This window comes from Cherax quadricarinatus, chromosome 44, assembly GCF_038502225.1.
Source record: "Cherax quadricarinatus isolate ZL_2023a chromosome 44, ASM3850222v1, whole genome shotgun sequence".
NCBI classification, from domain to species: Eukaryota; Metazoa; Arthropoda; class Malacostraca; order Decapoda; family Parastacidae; genus Cherax; species Cherax quadricarinatus.
The window spans coordinates 2,525,519-2,541,997 of record NC_091335.1 but is presented as its reverse complement, the minus strand read 5'-3'; the positions used below and the strand labels follow the sequence as shown (position 1 = coordinate 2,541,997).

The 16,479-nt window shown below is 41.4% G+C and overlaps 1 protein-coding gene across 8 annotated transcripts in view; it reads right to left on the bottom strand.

Moving 5' to 3' along the window:
• The window catches only part of LOC128697585 (uncharacterized), a 103,753-nt gene extending 87,348 nt beyond the window's left edge, over nt 1-16,405 (bottom strand). For 7 of the 8 annotated variants that reach the window (XM_053789408.1, XM_053789412.1, XM_053789409.1 and 4 more), the window contains exons 1-4: nt 16,363-16,405; nt 7,899-8,012; nt 4,254-4,409; nt 93-407 (exon numbers count right to left, since the gene is read on the bottom strand). In XM_053789408.1, coding sequence (XP_053645383.1) covers nt 93-407; nt 4,254-4,409; nt 7,899-8,012; nt 16,363-16,390 — 613 coding nt within the window. In that variant the 5' untranslated portion in view covers nt 16,391-16,405. Of the gene's footprint in view, nt 1-92; nt 408-4,253; nt 4,410-7,898; nt 8,013-11,432; nt 11,615-16,362 lie in introns of those variants that run through there. The other variant, XM_053789410.2, reaches the window with a different exon arrangement.
• Between the last annotated feature and the right edge of the window lie 74 nt (nt 16,406-16,479).

Here is a 16,479-nt window from a genome sequence, read left to right as displayed (position 1 = left end):
AGGAGACTTTGACTGCTGTCATGAGGCTCATGAGAAGACTACATAAACCACATTATTATTACATAAAGTTCAACAGATGAGTTAAATCTAACCTTTATTAAGTGAGGGATTCATCTCGCTGACACTTCTGGCACCTCCAAGGTTCATTTCACCACCAGGCCTATTACCTCCTTTGTTCATCTCACTGCCAGGCCTGTTATTTCCTTGATTCATTTCACTACCAGGCCTGTTATTTGGTTGGTTCATCTCATTGGCACTCCTGCTACCTCCTTGATTCATCTCACCACCAGGCCTATTGCCTCCTTGATTCATCTCACCACCAGGCCTACTGCCACCAAGGTTCCTATTGCTCATGTTGGCTAGAATAGCCCCAACACCACGATGGATGGCTCCCAAGTTCTCATTCTCTGTTAGGAAGACAATATTTAAAAATAAATATAAATAAATAAGTATATAATAAAAGTATTAGTCAGAGGGCTGAAGAGGGATTGTTGAGGTGGTTTGGTCATTTAGAGAGAATGGATCAAAGTAAAATGACATGGAGAGCGTATAAATCTGTAGGGGAAGGAAGGCGGGGTAGGGGTTGTCCTCGAAAAGGTTGGAGGGAGGGGGTAAAGGAGGTTTTGTGGGCGAGGGGCTTGGACTTCCAGCAAGCATGCGTGAGCGTGTTAGATAGGAGTGAATGGAGACGAATGGTATTTGGGACCTGACGATCTGTTGGAGTGTGAGCAGGGTAATATTTAGTGAAGGGATTCAGGGAAACCGGTTATTTTTATATAGCCGGACTTGAGTCCTGGAAATGGGAAGTACAATGCCTGCACTCTAAAGGAGGGGTCTGGGATATTGGCAGTTTGGAGGGATATGTTGTGTATCTTTATATGTATATGCTTCTAAACTGCTGTGTTCTGAGCACCTCTGCAAAAACAGTGATTATGTGTGAGTGAGGTGAAAGTGTTGAATGATGATGAAGTATTTTCTTTTTGGGGATTTTCTTTCTTTTTTGGGTCACCCTGCCTCGGTGGGAGACGGCCAACTTGTTGGAAAAAAAAATACAGAGAAAGAGAGAGAGAGAGAGAGAGAGAGAGAGAGAGAGAGAGAGAGAGAGAGAGAGAGAGAGAGAGAGAGAGAGAGAGAGAGAGAGAGAGAGAGAGAGAGTGAGAGAGAGAGTGAGAGTGAGAGAGAGAGTGAGAGAGTGAGAGAGAGAGAGAGAGAGAGAGAGAGAGAGAGAGAGAGAGAGAGAGAGAGAGAGAGAGAGAGAGAGAGAGAGAGAGAGAGAGAGTGAGAGAGAGTGAGAGAGTGAGAGTGAGAGAGAGTGAGAGAGAGTGAGAGTGAGAGAGAGTGAGAGAGTGAGAGTGAGTGAGAGAGTGAGAGTGAGAGAGAGTGAGAGAGAGAGTGAGAGAGAGAGAGAGAGTGAGTGAGAGAGTGAGTGAGTGAGAGAGAGTGAGTGAGTGAGTGAGAGAGAGTGAGTGAGGGAGAGTGAGAGAGGTGAGAGGAGAGGAGGGGAGGGGTGAGAGTGAGGAGGAGGTGGAGGAGAGAGTGAGGAGGAGTGAGGAGGAGGTGGAGAGTGAGTGAGAGGAGATGAGAGTGAGAGTGGAGAGAGAGGAGGAGTGAGAGTGTGTGTGTGTGTGTGTGTGTGTGTGTGTGTGTGTGTGTGTGTGTGTGTGTGTGTGTGTAAAGAGCTTTTATGAGGATAGTGAGGGTCAGGTTAGGGTGTGTAGAAGAGAGGGAGACTACTTCCCAGTAAAAGTAGGTCTTAGACAGGGATGTGTAATGTCACCATGGTTGTTTAATATATTTATAGACGGGGCTGTAAAAAAAGTAAATGCTAGGGTATTTGGGAGATGGGTGGGATTAAATTATGCTTTTTGCTGATGATACTGTGCTTATGGGAGATTCTAAAGAAAAACTGCAAAGGTTAGTGGATGAGTTTGGGAGTGTGTGTAAAGGTACAATCAGTATTTAAAATATTAAATTCTAATGAATATTTACATAACATCACAATGTGTGTGGGAGCCTGAATGTAGGAGCTGAGCAAGTACTGGCTAGCTGCCAGAACAAATTATCAGTGTCAATTCCTATCAAAGTGCGACCCCAGTAGTTTACTGATGTGAATGGCCTTTAGTTCTAGTTCATGTGGAAGGTAAGCTACTAAGAATGCCAGCTTAAAGATCTGACTAAACGCATTCAGAGCAGCTCTCCAACCCATTGACCAAGATAGTTACAGGGTCACAAGTGTCAGGAAACAGTTAAAAGAAAAAATAATTATTACTGAAAACCTGTTGCCTGAAGCACAAACTGAATAACATCAGCGGCACTAACCAACTAGTTCACAAACAAAAGAGTGGCATGCAGAAACTCAAGACAAAGATATGTTCAATACATATAACCACATACATGTTACTCTTGTGTATGCTGCACCTGGCTGCATAGAACCCTCGCCTAGCATAACATAGCTACTTACTCTTGTGTATGCAGCATCTGGCTGCATAGAACCCCTCAACAAGTATAACACAATGTGAAATGTCCTAAAAACTGTATCTAGGCTGATGCCTGAGATGAAAGGAATGACCTATGAAGAATAAATATTAGAGCCTGGCATCCTGTCTCTGGAAGAACAAGAAGAGACTATTACAATAGTCAAAATACTTTTGGGTATCATCTTCAACTCAAATCAAACACAACTATTCCTTGAGTGTTCAGTGTAAGTGTGGGAACCCCCCGTATAGTCAATTACACACAAAACTCAATAAAGTTCAAAGATATGCATCTAGACTAGTGCTTGAGATAAAAGCTCAAGCTGCAAGAAAAAAATGGAAGAGCTAAATCCCTCAACCTTGGAGTGCCAAGGAACAAGTGAGAATATGATAACAACAAAGAAAATGTAAGAAGATAGAAAAGGAAATACTCATCACAAGGGGAGACTAGAACAAAAGGTAATGGACTTCTGCGCCATCCTTCATTGGATGTGGACATCTCTCTCTCGCCTGAGTATCAGTGACAAATTTCCCCGTTCTCTCTGGGACGCTTGTCCTCATCTATTTTGCCCACCGGGCACTCAACAGGAGGGACACCTGTACATCGGCTTACTTTTAGCCAGCTCCATTTTTTCCGCTCTGCGGAAAATTCTTTATTGGTCTTTGGTGGGAAGCCAGTTACTGAACTCAGGTGGGAGTGTGGGCATCCCTCTGCTGGGGCTTGGCAATGGGGTCTACTGGATCTAATTGGAAACTTCAAGTTTCTATCTCTGTTTACAAAGGAACTTTTGTTCCTCTTCTCTCATCGCCCAGCCTTGGGCAACAAATCTTCCTCGTACCATCGAGAAGTTGGGCTCGATATAGCTTATGCTGTCAGTGGCCCTCATAAACCCAACAAAGAAGAAAGAACAAAAAGTAATATGTAGAAATTGAATAACCAATATGCAGTGTTTATATCCTCTGAGGAAACCGGTAATAATGTAAATTGCTTATCACCCAAGAAGTTACAGATCTCTACAAATGGAAATAAATTAGCTGTTTCCTGTATCAGCTATCAATATACACACACTCATTTCATATCCTCTACCTCTCCCACTGCAGCGTCAGGGTTAAAATGTAAGGAAACGAGATAATGTCTATATACAAATAATTTATCAACCTGTGAGTAGCAAGTTGTGGTCCTGTCACTGTGGAAGAAGGACTCTGCCAAGAGATATGTCATATTATCATACTGATAAATTAACCTCAAAATTTGCAATATTAATGCAACCCTCTAATAATAATCTACTATACAGTGTTATTTATACATTTATAAATGTAATGAGCAGTAACTTTCCACACATGAATTGTTGGAATCCCTGAGGATACATCATTGACTGATATTTTTGTTGGGTTAAAGGGTTGTGGTAGCCTGGAATTAGGTACTGTTGAATTGAAGAGTTGAAATGGCCAAAGGGCCATCACGATCCTTCAGTCCAACAATAACAACACCATGCAGTGATGTATCATGGGAAGAGGGGTTACTCTTAATGTATTTATTTCATAAAAACTCGACTTGTGGCTGATAACGTACAACAGGCAACAAAGTTCAAATCCAAAGTAAACATGACTGGTAGTTGAATGTAAAGAGGCAAGTACAGAAGCTACAGTTTTATTCCCTCCAAACTCAAATACACAACTACAGCAAATGAAATGGTGTAGTACTCAAAATATCATAGAGCACAACAGGTAAAGGTTACATTATCAAGGAAGACTACAAATTAATATAATAATCATTACCTTCTCTTTTTTCAATATCCTTTCTTTGATTATTTGTGTTTTTGGCAGCCCCTTCACTGTTGGGTCTGCTCCCTTCCTTGTGATCACCCCATCCTTCCGACGAGTTTTGAGTAAATTCTTGGTTTCCCTCTGGTTTGGACTTGGAAGCAGAATTTACTGAAACAAAAAATAGTCTATAATCTATATTGTGCTAATAAACATGCATGCACCTCATAATTATATACTATACTTTATTTCTATGTTGAACAGTATATAATTATACTCTTCTCTAGCATCCTATTTCCTGAAACCACCAAAAGCACCCATCCATGGAGTATGTATGTACTTATCTATATGTGGTTGCAAAGGCCGAGTCACAGTCCTTGGCCCCGCCTCTTCATTAGTCACTACTAGGTCCACTCTCTTCCAGCTCCAAGAACCTTATCATACCTCATCTTAAAGCTATGTATATGTATGTGTGTGCATGCACATGCACATACACATTCACCTGTGTCACAAACCTACTCGAGTTTTATGACAAGGTAACTGAAGTAAGAAATGAGAGGGAGGGGTGGGTTGACTGCATTTTCTTGAACTGCATGAAGGCCTTCGACACAGTTCTTCACAAGAGATTAGTACAGAAGCTAGAGGAACAGACATATATAACAGGAAGGGTACTGCAATGGATCAGAGAATACCTAACAGGGAGGCAACTGCGAGTCATGGTCCATGATGAGGTGTCACAGCGGGCGCCAGTGACGAGCGGGGTCCCACAGGCGTCAGTCCTGGGACCAATGCTATTCTTGGTATATGTGAACGACATGACGGGAGGGATAGACTCAGAAGTGTCCCTGTTTGCAGATGATGTGAAGTTAATGAGGAGAATTATATCAGACACGGACCAGACAGGTCTACAAAGAGACCTGGACAGGCTGGATGCATGGTCCAGAAACTGGCTCCTAGAATTTAACCCCGCCAAATGCAAAGTCATGAAGATCAGAGAAGGGCAAAGAAGACCGCAGACAGAGTATAGCCTAGGAGGTCAAAGGCTGCAAACCTCACTCAAGGAGAAAGACCTAGGAGTGAATATAATATCGAGTACATCACCAGAAACACACATTAACCAGATAACTGCTGGGGCATATGGGTGCTTGGCAAACGTGAGAATAGCGTTCCGGTACCTCAGTAAGGAATCGTTCAAGACCTTATACACTGTGTACGTCAGGCCCATACTGGAGTACACAGCACCAGTTTGGAACCCACACCCAGTCAAACACGTCAAGAAATTAGAGAAAGTGCAAAGGTTTGCAATAAGGCTAGTTCCAGAGCTAAGGGGAATGTCCTATAAATAAAGGTTAAGGGAAATCGGTCTGACGACACTGGAGGACAGGAAGGTCAGGGGAGACATGATAATGACATACAAAATACTGCGTGGAACAGACAAAGTAGACAGAGACAGGATGTTCCAGAGATGGGACACAGAAACAAGGGGTCACAATTGGAAGCTGAAGACTCAGATGAGTCAAAGGGATGTTAGGAAGTATTTCTTTAGTCACAGAGTTGTTAGGAAGTGGAATAGTCTGGCAAACAATGGAGTCAAGGCAGGAACTATACACAGTTTTAAGACGAGGTATAATAAAGCTCATAGAGCAGGGAGAGGGAGGATCCAGTAGCGGTCAGTGAAGAGGTGGGGTTAGGAGCTGAGTCTCGACCCCTGCAACCACAGTTAGGTGAGTACACCTACCTGTGATAGGTTTTGAGCCTTCCTACTCCTGCAGCCTAGTCTAGGGGTAAAGAATCTCAAACTTCACAAAAAGTTAACATTCAAAACTGTGACTAAACATTGTTGATAACATGGTGGTTGTTAACTTACTTAACAGGTCTTAATTATGTAACATACGGTGGTGACTAGAAGCAAAGTGTAAGAGGACATAGTTGACGAGCCATAATGTTCCACAGGATTTAACTATGAAGCAAGAGGGGCTGGAATCCTTATTAGTCTATGGAAAACAAGAACATATGTTGAATTGGAGGAGAGAGAGAGAGAGAGAGAGAGAGAGAGAGAGGACGAGAGAGAGAGAGAGAGAGAGAGAGAGAGAGAGAGAGAGAGAGAGAGAGAGAGAGAGAGTGAGTGAGAGAGTGAGAGTGAGAGTGAGAGAGTGAGAGAGTGAGAGAGTGAGAGAGTGAGAGAGTGAGAGAGTGAGAGAGTGAGAGAGTGAGAGAGTGAGTGAGAGAATGAGTGAGTGAGTGAGAGAATGAGTGAGTGAGTGAGAGAATGAGTGAGTGAGAGTGAGAGAATGAGTGAGAGTGAGAGAATGAGTGAGAGTGAGAGAGTGAGAGTGAGTGAGAGTGAATGAGAGAGTGAGAGTGAATGAGAGTGAGAGTGAATGAGAGTGTGAGAGTGTGAGAGTGTGAGAGAGAGAGAGAGTGAGAGAGAGAGTGAGAGAGAGAGTGAGAGAGTGAGTGAGTGAGTGAGTGAGTGTGAGTGAGTGAGTGAGTGAGTGAGTGAGTGAGTGTGTGTGGTGTGTGTGTGTGTGTGGTGTGTGTGTGGTGTGTGTGTGTGTGGTGTGTGTGTGTGTGTGTGGTGTGTGTGTGTGGTACTCACCTAGTTGAGGTTGCGGGGGTCGAGTCCGAGCTCCTGGCCCCGCCTCTTCACTGATCGCTACTAGGTCACTCTCCCTGAGCCGTGAGCTTTATCATACCTCTGCTTAAAGCTATGTATGGATCCTGCCTCCACTACATCGCTTCCCAAACTATTCCACTTACTGACTACTCTGTGTGTTTGTGTGCATGCATGTGTGTGTGTGTGTGTGTGTGTGTGTGTGTGTGTGTGTGTGTGATGAGCACCAATGCAATAAGGTACTGCATTAAAATACAGTATCCACAAATATGCATACAGTGCAACGTCAGTACTTGAACAGCGCCCTACTCGAACAATTCAGTATTCGAATGCTCTGTTCGATAAAAAAAAAAATCGCTCAGTAGTCGACAGCTTGCTCGGCACTCAACCAAATAAGACCTGTCAGAACCTCACTGTAAACTATTTCGTGCTTCTTCGCATTTTCTGGTATTTTTTTTTATATTATTTGTATGAATGAGTCACCATGAGGCCTAAGAAGATTAGTGATAACAGCCAACAAAAAAGAAAATTGGTTAGAAAAAACTCGTTCGGTACTTGAACAGATCAGCACTCAAACAGCCTTCTGGAACGAATTAAGTTCGAGTACCATGGTTCCACTGAATTTGCATTTCAAAGTAAAAAATGGTGATTCACTCTACAGCGGTAGCCTGGAACCTAACCCGCCATATAAGTGAGGTCCTCCTGTGTACATGATCAAGTACTATGAGAATGTTAGTCAAGTGTGACAATGTTAACTTATAAATACAAGATACATTAAATTAATGAGGTATTATGCTATACATACATGCAGGAGTAATGACAGACACCAAGAATAAAATGAAAGAAAATATAAGCAGATGTAAATCAATTTTACTTTTCATATTGACTCAATACCTTTACCAGTATCATTCAAACATTTAACCTGGATGGAATGCTCCTATATGATGCAATCAAGACAAGGGTTAGCAAAGATAAATAATAAAATATATTAAGGTGATCTTATGTCTCAAGAAACAAGAGCAGTTTGGCAATTAATTGGATCTCACCTTTGGGAGGGGTAGGAGGTGGCTTCTTTTCAACAGGTTTACCAATCCCAATTTTTCCAGCACCCATATTGGCCAGGATGGCCCCCAGCCCACGCTGAACCATCATTTCCCGAGCTAAAAATAGATGTACGGTGTAACATTCATAAAATAAAACTTCAACACTACAGGTGTACATAGCATATAAATATACATACAGTATATACATATTTTATTTTCATTATATAGGGGTTCCATCTCAACAGTCTTATGAGGTCCAATAATTTCAGAAATTAAACAAAATGAGCCTATGCATCTTGATTTATGATTCAGTAGCTGCCTAAATAATGTAGGCACTTTTGCATATTTGCCTAATAGAAAATTTAACCTCTTCTCAAAAAGTATATAAAGGCAGGCCCTGCTTTACAGCATTTAGGTAGTATAGCAGTTTTCATTATATCCATTCTTCATTTATTCCGGCTTCCTACAATAAATATATTTACCACTCACTATAAGCTAAGGATGAAAATATTTTAAGGTAAGTAATGGGTGTACTGTATATACATTTTTTTAGGCCTAACTATATGGCTCATTTATTATATGATAGTTAAAATATGCAATCAGGTTTTTATATGTAGTATTTGAAAGTGAAAAAAGGCTATGATTCACTTCACAACAATTTTTACTTTGCAGCAGCAGCCCAGAACCTAACCTGCTGTATAAGCAGGGCTCTCCTGTACTGCTACTTTTAATCATCCAACTTGAAAATTCACAAAAAAAAAAAAAAATATCACTGACACCAGTTACAATTTGTGCATTTATAACATCTCTACTGGCACATTAGGTTAGAGTTAATGTAAATTGAATAAATAAGAACATAAGAAACATTTGTTGAATTAGATCAATATACAAACATAAGAAATATCCTTGAGCTAAAAATAAAGGAAGACTGCAGCAGGCATATTGGAATAAACTTCCCAAATTCAACTCTCTCACCCACATACTTGTTCAGCCTGTTCTCCAGTAGTAAACACATGTACACAAAGAACTCACACATTGGAGAATGAAACTCATGACAATGTTTCAGTCTGACTTTGACCATTGACAAGTCACACACAAGTGGGAAAGAGATGGAGGTAATATACACAAGAGGAAGGTGTGGTAATATACACGAAAGAAGGAGGAAGAGGGAGGAGGAGGAAGGAGGGAGGAGGAGGGAGGAGGAGGAAGGAGGGAGGAGGAGGGAGGAGGAGGGAGGAGGAGGAGGGAGGGAGGAGGGAGGGAGGAGGGAGGGAGGAGGGAGGAGGAGGGAGGAGGAGGGAGGGAGGAGGAGGGAGGGAGGAGGGAGGGAGGAGGGAGGGAGGGAGGAGGGAGGGAGGAGGGAGGGAGGAGGGAGGGAGGAGGAGGGAGGAGGAGGGAGGGAGGAGGAGGAGGGAGGGAGGAGGAGGAGGAGGAGGAGGAGGGAGGAGGAGGAGGAGGAGGAGGAGGAGGAGGAGGAGGAGGAGGAGGAGGAGGAGGAGGAGGAGGTAGTAGTAGTAGTAGTAGTAGTAGTAGTAGTAGCAGTAGTAGCAGTAGTAGCAGTAGGAGCAGTAGGAGCAGTAGGAGCAGTAGGAGCAGTAGGAGCAGTAGGAGCAGTAGGAGCAGTAGGAGCAGTAGGAGCAGTAGGAGCAGTAGGAGCAGTAGGAGCAGGAGCAGCAGCAGCAGCAGTGCAGCAGCGGCAGAGATGACAATAAGAGTCTTTCTACTGCCAGAGCCCGGCCATGGGCCAGGCTCATCTGGTGTTTGCCTGGTCAACCAGGCTGTTGCTGCTGGTGGTCCACCAACCCACATATTCATCACAGCCTGGTCGATCTGGCACCTGGTGAAGATACTTGTCCAATTTCCTTTTGAAGACTTCTACACTTCTGCAAGATGTTGCATAATCTGGCACCACAGATACTGATACAATACTCCCTTATTGTGCCCACTGCACCTTTGCTTTTCACTGGGTTTATTTTGCACTTCCTTCCATATCTTTTGATCCAGTATGTTAAGGCACTGTGCAGATTTGGGACCAGGCCCTCGATTGCTTTCCAGGTATATATTATCGTGTATCTCTCTCTCCTCCGCTCCAGTGGGTACATACAGCGTAACCCTGGTGTTTGAACGTATGGGACCTCTAACAAACTGGAGTCCAAACAATTTTGTTCAGAAAAAATTGGCTCGGTCTTTGAATGTTTTTCCTGGAGTCTGAATGTGCCAGCTTGTTTAAAGCTCAGTTGTAAAAAACTTTATACAAAAGCCATTTCAAAAGTGCTATGAAGTGACCTCTGACACTGAACTAACTCTCAGACTTTTAGAAGAGTCAGTTCAACATCCTCCAGTGTGTGAGGCTGATAATTAAAGCCTAGGAAATACCATCTCAGACATCAAACTTTTCACTGTTCAAATATCACCGAGGACTTAGATGATTTAGTGAATAAGTCACTCTGTCTGACTTTTTTGGGTTATCCTAGGTACTTTACACATATGCTGCTATGTATGATAGTCTATGTAATTGTATTTGCGTATACTTGAATAAACTTACTTATTCCAGCTCTGATATTTCTCCTGCCCTCAATGGGGCCTACCTGGAGTATACCTGGAGAGGGTTTTGGGTCAACACCCCTGCGGCCTGGTCTGTGACCAGGCCTCATGGTGGATCAGGTCCTGATCAACCAGGCTGTTACTGCTGGCAGCACACAACCAGACATATGAACCACAGCTGTCACAGATGAGCAATACGAACCACAGCAGTTGAGCAGTATGAACCACAGGCCGTCAACACTTGAGCAATATTCCAAATGAGGAGCACGAGCGATTTGAAAAGTGTCACCAATGACATTATTTCCCTTGTTTTGAAGGTTATCAAGATAAACAAGGACAGCAGGTACAAGGAAACACGAACAAAGTTTCCACCCGTGTCCAAGATTGAACCTGGACACTGAGTGTGAGAAGAATGTTGCCAACTAATTTTTTTCTTAAGCTTTATTATTATTATTATTATTATTATTATTATTTATAATAAATTTAGGAGCTAAACCCATAACTCATACAGCCCTACATTAAGTAAGTTTATTTAGACACAGGTACACATATTATTATCTATGGGGGGGGGGGATGGAAGGTATTCTGGCTTAATTCAGGTAACTGGAGCACAGATCCAATTCCCTAGATCAAGAGTCCCTCACCAGCATCAAGGAACCTCCCTTGAGGGGACAGGTACACATAAGTATAATTATCATACATAATGTAAATTACCCATCAAGATAACGGCCAAAAAAAAGTCAGACTGACTTGTTTCCACTGAAGTGCTTAACTTAAGAACATAAACGTTAAACAACTGTTTTTTTTAGCTTATACTGTGGTGTGGTGTAAGATGGTACACAAGTACAGTGTCGTGGTGGTTGCTGAGGAGCACTGGGAGGTGAGTGCTGAGCTACACTATATACAAGAAACATTAACTAGCGAGGAAAATGCTGACCAAACGTGGCGGGCGAGGACCGGAGTGGCGTCCCACTTCATCACTGTTCTACACACCTTTATCATCAGCCATGCTTGGTGATGTTGGTGTGGGCAGGTGCGTGAAGTGTTGTTGGTGTTGACTAGAGTGGTTGAGAGGGTGGGGAGTGTGTTGTAGTGGTGGTAATGGTGGTAGTATCAGAGCTGCAACAACCTCCCTCTTGACACAACAACAACAACCATCAACCAACCTTCAACATGTACACCTTCATAAACAATAATTATCACTCATTATTATCACCTTATCCATATTACTTACTAGAATTATATTACATTTTAATGCATGACGAGTTGTAGCTTACTAATATATTTAATATATAAACATCTAAATACCTTTATAATAATTGATGAAAAATCAATCATTTCTCGTCCATTAACGGCTTAATTTCTACATCTGATAGTTTTTTTCAGACTTATACTACTTATTACAGTTCATATGTGACTTCTTAATATTGGAATTGTAAATAAGAAAATAGTAGTATATGTTTATTAAGATGTTTGTCCTTGACGGCCATGATGGTGGGGTCAGAAGAGGCGCCACAATATATTAAATTAATATATCTCCACTTCCCTCTCTCCTTCCTCTTATAGTCACATTAACTCTTCCTTTTAATTATGCTGCTATCTTTCTTACCCTCTAATAACATTCCACCACATGTAGGTAATTACACAGCCTTCAGTGTACAAACATCACAATTAACACCTTTAAGAGGCACTAATTTCCCCAGTCTTCTAATAACATGTTATTTTTCCACTATAATCTACCTTGTCCATAATTACTATCATATTTGCTTTGTCTGTTTCGTAATGTGAAGTCTAAAATCTTTCCTTAATTCATGATATAACTTAACAAGTGTTGTTATAGAGGCCTGAGTAAGGCTCAGACCTCTACAACACTATTGTCTCAGATATTTAAGTTATATCATGAATTAAGTAAAGATTCTAGACTCCAATTTACAAAACAGACAAAGCTAATGTGATAGTAATTATGTAGAAGGTAGATTATGGTGGAATAATGAACATATTATTTTGGAGACGGGAACTTACGTCACCTTAACATTTATTCACCATAACTACAAAAATTCAATGTGATTTCACACTGATCGCATTGTATTTTTTTAATTGTTAAAATTTAACACATTGTGAGACTAACTGCCCCCGTCTTAATATAACAGCTACGGTTTTAGAGCTTCTCCAATAATAATTAAAAAAAAAACCTGATCAGATTTACATTCATTTTTTTTCCAAATCACAACATGATCAATATTCTGAAAAGCCCATAAAAGGGGCAATAAATAAGCCAAAACTTATAATAACAATAAAAACCACATATAAGTAAGTAAGTAAGTAAGTAAGTAAGTTTATTCAGGTATACACAAATACAGTTACATAGAATTATCATATATAGCAGCATATGTGTAGAGAACCTAGGATAACCCAAAAAAGTCAGACAGAGTGACTTATTTCCATTGGGGTCCTTTTACCTTATTATTATAGTATAAAGGTTATAATATTTTCTTATTGTTCTACAATGAAGATAACATCTTATTATCATACTAAAAAGACTATCTGCGACACCAAGGTCATTAAGACTATCTACAATACGAGGGTCATTACAAGGAATAAGGTAAAATTTACACGTATGTTAGCTAAAAAATAGAAAATCATTCCCCTCCCTTTCTGTAGCTACATTCATCAGACACCTTTTGGCACTCTTCTTGAACTGGTTCACGCTATGACTGGCTTTGACATGTGCGGGTAGTCTGTTCCATTCCTTTATTGCTGTACAATAAAAGGTGTTTGAAGCCTGGCCACTGACTGTGGGTACTACAAAGTTGTACCCACAGTCAGTGGCCAGGCTTCAAACACCTTTTAATTATTTTAATTTTTTTAATTATTAAGTGACTATTACAAGATATTAACAGGAAGTTAAAAAAAGTTAAGATACGAGTTACAAGTCCGTAAAATAATAAAAAAATAATTGTAAATCCAGCTAACTTAACCTTACTCCGCCATCAGTATATTTAGCGAACATCCGGTGTGTCATTTGTTTACATCCGGTGCGTCATTTGTTTACATCCGGCGTCATTTGTTTACATCCGGTGCGTCATTTGTTTACATCCGGTGCGTCATTTGTTTACATCCAGTGCGTCATTTGTTTACATCCGGTGCGTCATTTGTTTACATCCGGTGCGTCATTTGTTTACATCCGGTGTGTCATTTGTTTACATCCGGCGTTTAACATTTGTTTACCGGTCATTTGTGTCATTTGTTTACATCCGGTGCGTCATTTGTTTACATCCGGTGCGTCATTTGTTTACATCCGGTGTGTCATTTGTTTACATCCGGTGCGTCATTTGTTTACATCCGGTGCGTCATTTGTTTACATCCGGCGTCATTTGTTTACATCCAGTGCGTCATTTGTTTACATCCGGTGCGTCATTTGTTTACATCCGGCGTCATTTGTTTACATCCGGTGCGTCATTTGTTTACATCTTCTGCGTCTTGTGTGCACGTGTCTTAATAATAATAATAATAATAATATCTTTATTTACTATAAGTACATGTACAAGGTATACAGTCCTAGCTGACAAAAATGACATACTACTATATAGAAAGTCCCTTGTTATGCTCCGCATTTTGGGGCAAATTAGGTTAGTGTCCCAGGATGCGACCCACACCAGTCGACTAACACCCAGGCACCCATTTTACTGATGGGTGAACATAGACAACAGGTGGAAAGAAACACGACCAATGTTTCTACTCTGGCTGGGAATCGAACCCAGGCCCTCGCCGTGTGAAGCGAGAGCGTTAACCACCAGGCCACCAGAGCTTTAACAGTTCACACTGATCGACTTTCACCCGCTGCTTCTCCTTACTGTACCTTAATTTTCACTTCTATCACTCAAAATAAATATTTGCTCTTGAAATAACTGTTTATTCCGTAGTGTGGATAGTTTGTAAGTCTCGTGATATGTAATCTCTAAATTTATATTGAACATCCTACAGTCATATTCCAGGATTTTTATTAATAAACTATCATATTCCAATGTGAAGGATGGTTTTTTTCTTGTTATATTCCACTGTGAAGGATGTTTTTTTCCTTGTCATATTCCACTGTGAAGGATGTTTTTATCCTTGTTATATTCCACTCTGAAGGATGTTTTTTTCCTTGTCATATTCCACTGTGAAGGATTTTTTTCCTTGTCATATTCCACTGTGAAGAATGTTTTTTATCCTTGTTATATTCCACTGTGAAGGATGTTTTTTCCTTGTTATATTCCACTGTGAAGGATTTTTTTCCTTGTTATACTCTGCTGTGAAGGATGTTTTTTTCCTTGTTATATTCCACTGTGAAGGATGTTTTTTCCTTGTTATATTCCACTGTGAAGGATTTTTTCCCTTGTTATATTCCACTGTGAAGGATGTTTTTTTCCTTGTCATATTCCATCGTGAAGGGTGGTTTTCCCTTGTCACAATTAATTATGAAGGATGGTTTTTTTCCATGTATTCCATTGTGAAGGATGATTTTTTTCCTTGTCATATTCCATTGTGAAAGATGGTTTTTCCTTGTCATATTCCATTGTGAAAGATGGTTTTTCCTTGTCATATTACATTGCGAAGGATGGTTTTCTTGTTATGCTCCATCACACATGATGGTTATGGTAAGTAAAGGTAGGTTAGTAGGCTAGGTTATGTTAGGGCAGGCAGGCTGGGTTAAAGTAGGCTAGGTTAAGATAGGCTAGAATAAGATAGGCTAGGTTATATTAAGCTAGGTTAGGCTAAGGAAGACTAGTTTATGTTTAGGTAGGCTAGGGTATGTTAGGGTAGGTTAGGTTATATTAGGGTAAGCTAGGTTATGTTAGGGTAGGCTAGGTTGTTAGGCTGTTATGCTAGGTTATGTTAGGGTAGGCTAGGTTATGTTAGGGTAGGCTAGGTTATGTTAGGGTAGGCTAGGCTATGTTAGGGTAGGCTAGGTTATGGTAGGGCAGGCTAGGTTATGTTAGGGTAGGCTAGGTTATGTTAGGGTAGGCTAGGTTATGTTAGGGTAGGCTAGGTTATGTTAGGGTAGGCTAGGTTATGTTAGGGTAGGCTAGGTTAAGGTAGGCTAGGTTATGTTATGCTAGGCTATGTTAGGGTAGGCTATGTTAGGGTAGGCTATGTTAGGGTAGGCTATGTTAGGGTAGGCTAGGTTATGTTAGGGCAGGCTAGGTTATGTCAGGGTAGGCTAGGTTATGTTAGGGTAGGCTAGGTTATGTTAGGGTAGGCTAGGCTATGTTAGGGTAGGCTAGGTTATGTTAGGGCAGGCTAGGTTATGTCAGGGTAGGCTAGGTTATGTTAGGGTAGACTAGGTTATGTTAGGGTAGGCTAGGTTATGTTAGGGTAGGCTAGGTTATGTTAGGGCAGGCTAGGTTATGTTAGGGTAGGCTAGGTTATGTTAGGGTAGGCTAGGTTATGTTAGGGTAGGCTAGGTTATGTTAGGGTAGGCTAGGTTGTTAGGGCAGGCTAGGTTATGTTAGGGTAGGCTAGGTTATGTTAGGGTAGGCTAGGTTATGTTAGGGTAGGCTGTTATGGTAGGGTAAGCTAGATTATGGTAGGCAAGGATAGGTTATTAGGCTAGGTTAGGTTATAGTGGCTTAGGTAACCTAACTACTCCTTAACCTAGCACCTTCAAACACAAGCCACCCCAGCTTAGACGAGCAAGACACAATTAAGTTTGGTATCTTTACTGAAGAGACCTTTGGTCTCCTTAGCAGGATTCTTCAGTTGAAATACAGACAGAAGTGGAGGTGGTAAGTCCCTCAGCCTTGGCCTGTGTTCAGTGATACAAACAATGGAGCTGAATAGGGCTTAGGAACTGACCACCTCACATCACATCTGCTGTTTTCTTTGTATTTCGACTGAAGAAGGCTGCTAAGCAGGCGAAAGATCTCGTCAACACACATACCAAACTGATGCACATGTGTTTTACTCATGAAGGCTAGGGTGGATAGTCTAGGAAGTAGTTAGTAGCTCGTTGACGGGGAGTGGGAGCCCAGGGGCCCAGGGGCCCGGGGGATGAAGG